Source organism: Seriola lalandi, unplaced genomic scaffold (genome assembly GCF_002814215.2).
Source record: "Seriola lalandi dorsalis isolate HSWRI2012SDOR001 ecotype SW California unplaced genomic scaffold, Sedor1 jcf7180001973503, whole genome shotgun sequence".
NCBI lineage: Eukaryota > Metazoa > Chordata > Actinopteri > Carangiformes > Carangidae > Seriola > Seriola lalandi.
Window position 1 is genome coordinate 1,521 of NW_019444169.1, and position 9,891 is coordinate 11,411.

At 38.8% G+C, this 9,891-nt stretch overlaps 1 protein-coding gene across 1 annotated transcript; it reads left to right on the forward strand.

The window, feature by feature from the left end:
* The first annotated feature begins 1,955 nt into the window (after positions 1–1,955).
* On the forward strand, positions 1,956–9,434 carry LOC111652222 (ATP-dependent 6-phosphofructokinase, liver type-like). The gene is made up of 16 exons (XM_023402435.2): positions 1,956–2,212; positions 3,189–3,262; positions 3,371–3,448; positions 4,476–4,665; positions 4,849–5,014; positions 5,647–5,691; positions 5,773–5,881; positions 6,020–6,115; positions 6,574–6,666; positions 7,354–7,479; positions 7,579–7,643; positions 7,813–7,876; positions 8,012–8,158; positions 8,236–8,306; positions 9,041–9,128; positions 9,213–9,434. Exons 1-16 carry the CDS (start codon positions 2,128–2,130, stop codon positions 9,417–9,419), a joined length of 1,704 nt encoding a protein of 567 aa, XP_023258203.1. The 5' UTR covers positions 1,956–2,127; the 3' UTR covers positions 9,420–9,434.
* The last annotated feature ends 457 nt before the right edge of the window (positions 9,435–9,891 follow it).

The window sequence follows — 9,891 nt, forward strand, 5'->3', positions numbered from 1 at the left end:
TTATAAGGAATCTCTTCTGTTTCCAACCAAAAGCCAGTCAAGTGACTGTCACAACAGGGTAAATAAGACTTAAAGCCTGGAGGCATTTGTGATGCCAATTTCTGCAGTGGTTCCTTCCTCTCATTTTTAATCAAAATTCCAGTTACTTACATCTGAATTTCAGTGAAATTGTCTCTAACTGTGGACATCATGTCGCCTCATCCCATGTATCAAACGTCTGTTTCTTTGTTACTCATTTCCAACTCCCTTTCCTGTTGAATGGCATTATGATCAACCAATCCCGTCAGTTTCCTGTATTATCCAGTGTACAGTGCAATGGGTATCTGGGAGAATAAAATCAGAGCAAACAACTGCATGGAATAAATGCTGATGTACTGTACCCAAAACACTGATCTCTGTCGTCTGTGGCTAAGATTATTGCTGGTTTAATGTCATCCTTGCACATAATTTATATTTACTCATAGATTAATCAATTAATTCATAGATTCACAGTTGGGTTTGGACACAAAAAGTAATATTTATTCATTGAATTGTCCAGTCACACCCTACATCTTTCTCGTCTTAATGTGAGGAATTTGGTGGAGAAGCTCTAAATCCCTCATTTCAACAACAGTCATGTTTAAAGATATTCTCTTTAAACAATATCAGAATATGATATGAAATTACAAGTTACATTTCTTTGAATAATTTAAATTTCAAGTTCCATTTTCCTTACCAATATTACCAGTTTATGTGTTTATTTCAGGCTACCCTGTTTACTGAGAATCTTTGGTACAAAACTATCCTTCGGGATGAATAAAGTTTTATCTTATCTTAAAATAAGCTCAACTATAGTCACATCACTGGCCTAATTATAAATCTTAAGACAAATGTAAAACAAATAAAGAAATAAGTCCCTGAGACAATAGCATGTCAATATTTAAATAGAAATATTAAACTTAAATTTAATACATTTATTTTGACATCCTTAGCTTTTGCTCTAAGTTTCTATAGCTGAAGCACAGTGGTGAAGACGTATTTAGATCTTCTATACAAGGTAGATTTACTGTATTACAAGTAAAATCATGCATTCAAAATTTTACTCTAACGACAGAAGTGTTACCAACAAAATGTATATAAACTACCAAAAGTTAAAGCACTCATTATGCAGACTGGTTTTAGAATTATGAACCTTGTTTTATTGAGCCTTACATGTTGTTAAATAAGAAAATCCTAAAGGACATTTTGACATAAGAGTTAGAATTTTACATTCATAAAAATAAAATAATAAAAATAAAACAGCAGTGTTAATAATAATAAAAATAATAATAGTAACAGTAAATGAGAACACAAATAAACAACAGATAATTATATAATAATTAAGTTATAATAATTAACACATTAATGAATAAACAAAATAAATTGATCATTTCAAAATAATGTTTATTTTATCACTGGATTATACATTAACGTGTGAGGATAATTTTAATGTTGCAGTTGGTGTGGCTAATTTTAACTACTCACTCCAGTGTATAGCTACCCATTCTGTGGTAACAGCGCATCATGTTGATCATATTTTGGATTAATAATTTGAAGCAGTAACTGAAGATAAAGACAATATTTGCCTCTTGATGGTAAGTAGATGTAACACTTGAATACAGAACAAATAACTCAAAATTGTACTTCAAGCACAGTACATGAATATACTTATTTACTCTCCACCACTGCTGGGATATATGTATGTATTTGGGGCCTTTTCCTGGAAACAACTGGCGCCGTTATAGGCTCCCTGATGAAATCTGGTTGAAATCAGCTCGTGTTGTACGTGCTGTGGACCTCCTGTTACACACCTTAGGGTTCAGCGAGTGGGCGGGGGTAATAAGAAAAGACTAACTGATAGAGAGGAAAATATGTCGCCGGACGGTTCGGGGTTATAAAACAAGCGCCAAGTGTACTCGAGGAGCTTCCCTTTGGACAGGGCGGAGTCAAACGGTGAGGAAATGTCACTGGGAGCGTTCACTCGCCGTCAACGAGGAAGCAACATCTGAATTAACCCCATACCCCACAAACCAACCACTTTTTTTGCTTTTTAACGGACATTTTCTCACTTTTCACACAGTTTGGTTGTTTTCGGTTGAAAACGTCAAAATGTCCTCGATGGACTTGGAGAAGCTGAAGATGACGGGAGCTGGTCGGGCCATTGCAGTGCTGACCAGCGGTGGAGATGCACAAGGTGACCTGAAAAACTTCAAGTTGGAATAATAATGCAGTTTGTAGTCTTTAAATACATGTGTAGATACGAAATGTTGTTGTCTGCCACGCATGTTAACATAAGAAACCGTGGTACTTTATTTACTGAGAGCTGAGTGGAAACAAAATGATCAAACTATCTCAGCAGTGTCTGTTTAACCTTCAGATGACTACGGGGTCAAAGGTCACGTATGGGCTTGCATACATATATACCCAGACTGTACAGTATGTAGCTCACAAAGGTAGAAAGTAACTAAGTACATTTACTCAAGTATAACAATTTCAGCTATTACTTGAGTATTTCCATTTTCTGCTACTTTCTGCTTTTAATAACTTTGCTTGCTTGGCTTACTATTCAAATTAATAATGCAAAATATATCAACAAATAAATGATGATGTATCACTGTGGGTTAAGATCAGACTGCCACAGTGTATAGAATAATTACACTTAACCCCACCTTAAAGTACTGCAACAATACACTGATGCCCACATTAATGCACCAATAATTATAATCCAGTATTATATTCCTTTATTCTGAAATAACCAGTCTGCTTTATGCATACTTTTACTTCTGTGCTTAACATATATATTAATGCTAATGCTCTTACTTAGGTTAAATTTTAAATGCATGACTTTTGCTTGTAACAGAGTATTTTTAGACTGAGTATTTCAGACAGTATGGCTACTTTTCATTAAGTACAGTAAGATATAAGTACTTTTTGCACTGGTAATTCATACAGTGTGGCGTACGTGTCAGGAATTGTTCAAGCAATACCTGTCTGGGGCTGTGGTTACAGGCTCTGCAGAGCGGATGGCACCTTTGCCCAATAACTGATAATGAGGTCATATCCACCACAGTGTTTGATTTCTTCATCCAGGGCCATGGTGCAACCGCTTGTGTGCAATGACTTAAGAGGCAGAGATGAATCTTAATATTTTTGTGCAACTGTCATCCCAGGAATGAATGCCGCTGTCCGAGCTGTGACCCGAATGGGCATTTATGTCGGGGCCAAGGTCTATCTTATTCATGAGGTAAACAAGCTGTTTCATCCTGTTTGTGTCCCTATTGAATACATACACTGAGTTAGGTCTTTGCTCTTGCTTGACTGGGATCAGTCCTACATACATTTTACTTTTCAGGGATACCAGGGCCTGGTGGATGGGGGAGAAAACATCAAACTGGCACACTGGCACAGTGTGACCAACATCATCCAACTGGTAGGTTAAAATATTATCTTCAGTCACTGTTGACAGCAGTGGTGAAAGTAGCTATGGTAGGCCTTTCTCATAGTTTCGACTTGTCATAGTAGGAAAAGCACACGCAGTGATGGCTCTGTTATATTCAGGTGTGTCAGTAACAAACTGTGCTCTAAGCACATCAGCAGACCCGCCATTCATTTTATTATTTACACCTATGCGTTTCCTACTGTCACATGTCAAAACCTCCTCTGGAATACAAGTCCTATTGTGCCTTAATTGTATTGTGACTTCATGTTGTTGTTATGTTTATATTGTTTCTGTCTTAAATCTCTCTCTTTATTCTTCTTTCTACGGTTTTAATAGGAATTTCATTATTTCATCCATCTCCTCTCATCTGTTGTCTCCCTGCCTGTCTTATACTGGTAATAACCTGGTAAGGGGTTTTGCTGCATGTGCTTTGAGCCTTATCAGCTGAAGATGCAGCAAGCAGCACTATTCAAATGATAGTTAGTAGGACTCCCATTGTCCTCTTTGCGTTGCCCAATAGTATGACTTGTTTTGGATGTGTGTTGGAGGGCACATGCTTTCTAAAGCCAATGCAATTGGTGTGTTAATGTCTTGTGTTTATATCACATCATCTTACTGCGACTGGTCCTGTCCAAACATAACATCCTGTATCCAGATTGATTCAGATTACTGTATCAGTCTTGCTGAGTGTGACTGCAGTTAATGTTTGGCATCAGACGGCATTGCAAAAGTATCTCCATTGGCCATGAAAAATCCCTTTGGGAGCCAGAGCGTGAACAAATTTGTCAATGACAGATTACAATGCCCTGTCTGCCTTCACTGAACTGCTTTGTGACTTGTTTATTTCAAACTGTTCCCTGTATGTCTCAGATAGTTAAGACATCACATTTTAGCTGTTACTATGTCATGTGTTTTTCTGTTGTATTTTATTGTACAAAACTCTGGTTGTTTTAAATATGCTTTATAAATAAACTTGATTTGATTTGATTTGATTTGATACATGATGTCTCTGCTTCAGGGTGGGACTGTGATTGGCAGTGCCCGATGCAAAACCTTCCCAACTCGTGAGGGCAGACTTGCCGCCGCCTTCAACCTGGTGAAGAAAGGCATCACCAACCTGTGTGTGTGTGGTGGTGACGGCAGCCTCACCGGAGCCAACATCTTCCGCAGTGAGTGGAGCGATTTGCTGGCGGAGCTCGTACAGAAAGGTAAAGTGCTCTCAAGAAACTGTCGATGAGGAAACATGAGTTTAATACAATTGGATTCTATGGTTAAATAGTCCTTTGAGGCATCATTTCATTTTCAAGAGTATGGAATCCTCTTTCATTCATGTCTGTGTGTGTGTGTGTGTGTGTGTGTGTGTGTGTGTGTGTGTGCGTGTGCTACTTCAGGACGGATCACAGACACCCTGGCCAAGCAGCATGATCACTTGAACATCGTGGGGCTTGTTGGCTCCATAGACAATGACTTCTGCGGCACTGACATGACCATCGGAGCAGACTCTGCACTGCACCGCATCATGGAGATAATTGATGCCATCATGACCACTGCGCAGAGGTCAGACACTGTGTGATGTTGAACAGTGACAGCAATGAAGCAGCAGGTGTTTCATCAAAGTGATTATCCTTAGGTCACAAAGTTATTTGGTCAGTAATTCTTATTAAATGAGTTACAGGGGATGAAGATATAACAAGAACACAGTGGTGCTTTAATGGGGAAAATGTGAATAGATATGTATCAACAGAAAATTAATGGGCTTTTTTGGAAAGATGCTAAACACTCTTTCTTAACAGATTCTTGAAGATGTCACCTTGGGCCCATAGAAATGATCTTGGGCATATTACACAGTTTTATCAAAAAAGGATTTATTGTTTAACTGTGAAAACTAATCTGCAGATAAACTGATGATGAAAATGTTATTTTATGTTTATGTTATTTGCAGCTCTATGTCAGGCTCATACCTGCATAATGTAATGATTTATTGTCGGGCGGGATACAATCATGTAAGCCAAGTTTTGTTATAGCAGATTCCCCAATTCAGGTCTCTTAGGCATGATTTCTATAAGCTTGTCCAGACTTGCTCCCTTGCATCGTGGTATGCTGCTACAATGCTGCAATTTGTCTGCTCACATAGCTGCTGAAAAAGTTTATTAGCCTGTTGTAGTAAAACTGCTGTGCACCTCCTACAGCCACCAGCGCACTTTTGTTTTGGAAGTCATGGGGCGACACTGTGGGTGAGTAACACTTTGACCTTTTTTGCTATCATTTATACGCTGCCACCGAATAAAACATAAAGTATTGTGTTGTTGCTCCAGTTACCTGGCCTTGGTGTCAGCACTGGCATCTGGGGCGGACTGGCTCTTCATTCCAGAGGATCCTCCTCATGAGGGCTGGGAGGATCGTATGTGTGCCCGTCTAGAGGGGGTAAGTGACAAAAACTGTAGCACAATGTAAGTTAGATCCACAAGCATTTCAGGAATAGAGATAAAATACAGGGCTTAAAAGCTGGATTGTGCTTAATGACTTAGTGGCTAATGCATGTGTTTGTCTGTTTACCTCCAGAGCCGCATAACAGGGTCAAGACTCAACATTATAATCGTCGCAGAAGGAGCCATTGACAGAAATGGCAAGCCTATCTCCTCAACTTACATAAAAGATGTAAGTTTAATAATTTAAGGACAGTACTATACTGTATGTAACAGTTGCTCACCAACCAAGAGGTAATTTTATGTTGAATTATTATTCAGATTTGAAATAGGCAAAGGTTAAACTAAAAGAAATCAGTTCAGTATTCAAATGAAGGCTACACCTCTACTCCATATCAGCCTAGACTGTATTGTGATATTTATGCGAGTGTACTGATAACCAGTATATATATATATATATAAAACCAGTATATATATCATATATCGCTTTGTCAATTATTTGTCTAATCCCTACAAGGGACATATTAAGGACAGGATGTTGTTTGTTGGACGAAAATACTGAAACTATGATTTTTAAAAATGCTTTAGAAGAGTTTCCTGCCAAATGTTTGTTAAAGAGTTTTCTCTCAGTTGTGTTTCGTCTAGTGAATGACAAATCAACACTGAAATGCTTTTATGTCGTTTTTGAAGCTGGTGGTGAAGCGGCTGGGTTATGACACCAGAGTAACAGTACTCGGCCATGTTCAGCGAGGAGGAACTCCCTCTGCGTTTGACAGAATACTGGTGAGTTGAACAACATATTTTATATTTTGAACAAATTGTTGAGGTAGTTATTCTTTTCAGCTGTAGTTTTAGTGTTTAATTGCTTATAAACTGCAGAGCTGAGCTGCCTAAAGGCCAAGGAAAATATGTCTTTCTGACTGGCTGCCAGTTGTCCATTAATCTCTAATTGATCTCTTATTAGACACCACAAACAAAGATCTGGTCAACGGTTTAACCACTGGTCTAAGTCAGTGTGCAAGCTTAACCGTTGGTAATCATTGCAACATAAATCTCACTACAAAAAATGCACAGCAGTTTTTGTGCAATTTCTCCTTTTGCTTTTTGTAAGTGGCCTGTGTATTTGGTGCTGTAATACACAATGAGATGTCATGATATAGAACATTACAAAGTCGATGGATGTTTATCTGGGATAAACCTGACTTTGTAGTGTTCAGTTAGAAATCAAAATTGTCACAAATCCAAGTCATGTGGGGACAACCACATTTATTTATACTTATATATATATACTGTATGATTACACTTCCCAGTTTCATGTGCGAGTAAACATAAACATGTCTAAATCTGCATTTTATTTAGACATATTATCCACATAACCAGCACAAACGTTACTAATGAGTAGGAGGTGATAATCTCCAACATTCATACATTTAAATGGACATGTACTGTATGTGCACTCTTTGTTTTCAGAGCAGTAAGTTGGGTGTGGAGGCGGTGATTGCCCTGTTGGAGGCCTCTCCTGGCACCCCAGCCTGTGTCATCGGCCTGTCAGGTAACCATCCAGTTCGCCTTCCTCTAATGGAGTGTGTAGAGATGGTGAGTCTCTCTCCTCTCTTCTATTATTCATTTTCATGGACATAAAACACAAACAGTGGGAAGTTTGCTGTATTTTTAAACTTTTACCACTGTGTGCAGACTAAGTTGGTGCAGAAGGCCATGAATGAGAAGAAGTTTGCTGAGGCCGTTCAACTGCGTGGAGGGTGAGATATATTCATTTATATTGAGTAGTTATACCGTTCATATAAAAATTATGCAAAACTGCCATGATGTATTTCAACTAAGTCCATTCGGATTCATGTCATCATACAAGCGATTGATTTTTTTCCATGCAAATAAAAAAACAAGCTAAAACCGTAGATGTTCTCCTAGGAGTTTCGAAAACAACTGGAACATCTACAAGCTCCTTGCCTTCCAGAAGGCTTCCCAGACTGAGGTAAGTCTCTCACTAACATAAACACACATGTACACACACACAAACTGTATGATCCTAGCTGTAACACATGAAGAGGAATCACAAAACTTCAACTCAAATGTGCCTGTCAATAACATCTGACTCATGTTCCCACAGAGCAATTTCTCTTTGGCTATTCTGAATGTGGGAGCTCCAGCTGCGGGGATGAACGCAGCGGTGAGGTCAGCTGTGAGAGTAGCACTTGCTCACGGACACAAGGTCTACGCTGTCAATGATGGATTTCAAGGACTCGCCAATGGAGCGGTAAGTCATTCTGTCTCTATTTTTTCTAACCACCTTGAAGAGGAAATTTTTCTGTACTGACGGTTGTCTGTCGGCAGCTTTTTGAGATGGAGTGGCACACTGTGGCGGGATGGACGGGTCAAGGGGGCTCACTGCTGGGGACAAAACGGTGAGCAGCAGGACCCTTTGATTTCTATAAAATTCTATAAAACTATTTTAACAGAACTCCAACTTTTTAGTAATGTATCTCCATATAGATGAAAAAAGTTAGAGCATACAGTGAGGCAATATGATGACATATACCAACAATACTGTTTTTACTGTGGTAAGGATCCTTGTCATATCTCTGGAGTAACTTCATTTGTCAGGTATTTAATTTTCTAGGTTAGCTAAAAACCATCCATATGCTATTTAAATGTACTCACAATATATGTTGATATTTTAACATAATTACCTTTTTAATATACCTAATAACTTATACTATAATAGGAGATTTCGTCCACATTGCCTAGACCTAGCAGAGCCTGAAATATCTTGACTTCTATTCCCTTGTACTTTCTGTACTGTCATTCTCCAAAATCACTGGATCCCACACTTTCTATAAGGCAACTCAATATCATGTCATGTTAGACCCTACCAATCACGTCTTTCAATTCAACAACTCCAGTTTGTATCGCAGATTCTGTAGTAAACATATTTTCTCACCAAGCCAAATATAGGTGACCAGAGTGACTTATTTTCTCAGGCTTGTCAAAGTGTCCTCCAGAGCTACTGGAGAAATTATACAAAAGTTTTCATAGGTTGTGTAATACTCTCTCTGACTAGCAAATTGCCATGGGCATGTAAAATTGCTGGAGTGCCCCTTTACGTGATTTTTAATGTCTGTTTAATGCGCATCTTCAGGACTCTTCCAAACCCACACATGGAGAAGATTGCGCAAACCATTTCCAAGTTCAACATTTCGGCTCTGCTTGTAATTGGAGGGTTTGAGGTAGCGTATTGGTCCTGTATAACTTCATAGTGTCAGTGTTAACATCAGAGTGGTTTTGAATCTACCTCTTGATGATGTTCAAAGGGGTACCGAGGTGTGCTGCAGCTGTTTGAAGCCCGGGTACACTACGATCAGTTATGCATCCCCATGTGTTTAATCCCTGCCACCATCAGCAACAACGTCCCTGGAACTGACTTCAGCCTGGGAGCAGACACTGCTGTCAATGCTGCCATGGAGGTAACGCTGAGCAGATGGCACATTAACTGTGTGACTTTGATGTTTCAGGATTAAGATGAATGGGGACTGAACCACGCCAGAAAACATCACATCAAAAAGCTGCTGTGTTACTTAGCTAGACTTTGAACACCTCATACATAATAAAAACTGAGAAGACAGCGAGTATTAAGAGATTTTGTTTTTAATTTTAAACTTTGTGAGGAAGGAGGTTGAGACAGGCAGTCCTCTGGTTAACTCCTGTAAATCTATATTAAGCACCACATCAGGTAAAAGCTCATAAATAAGACACCAGCAGTGCTTTCTCCAAAAAAAAAAAGTCTTTCCCTAGAGGAGCAGCTTATTTCTTTTCAAGCTGCTCCTTTTTGGTCTGTCTTTTACTTTTTCTAGAAGTTGCACAGTGAGCTCCAAAACTGACATACAGTATAGGGGATGGGTAGTTAACTCTTCCTTGATTTCCACACTAATACTTTGACCCTGCCATCAATTATCTCCTTTTCACACTGCCGTTTCAATTTCCTCATCAGGG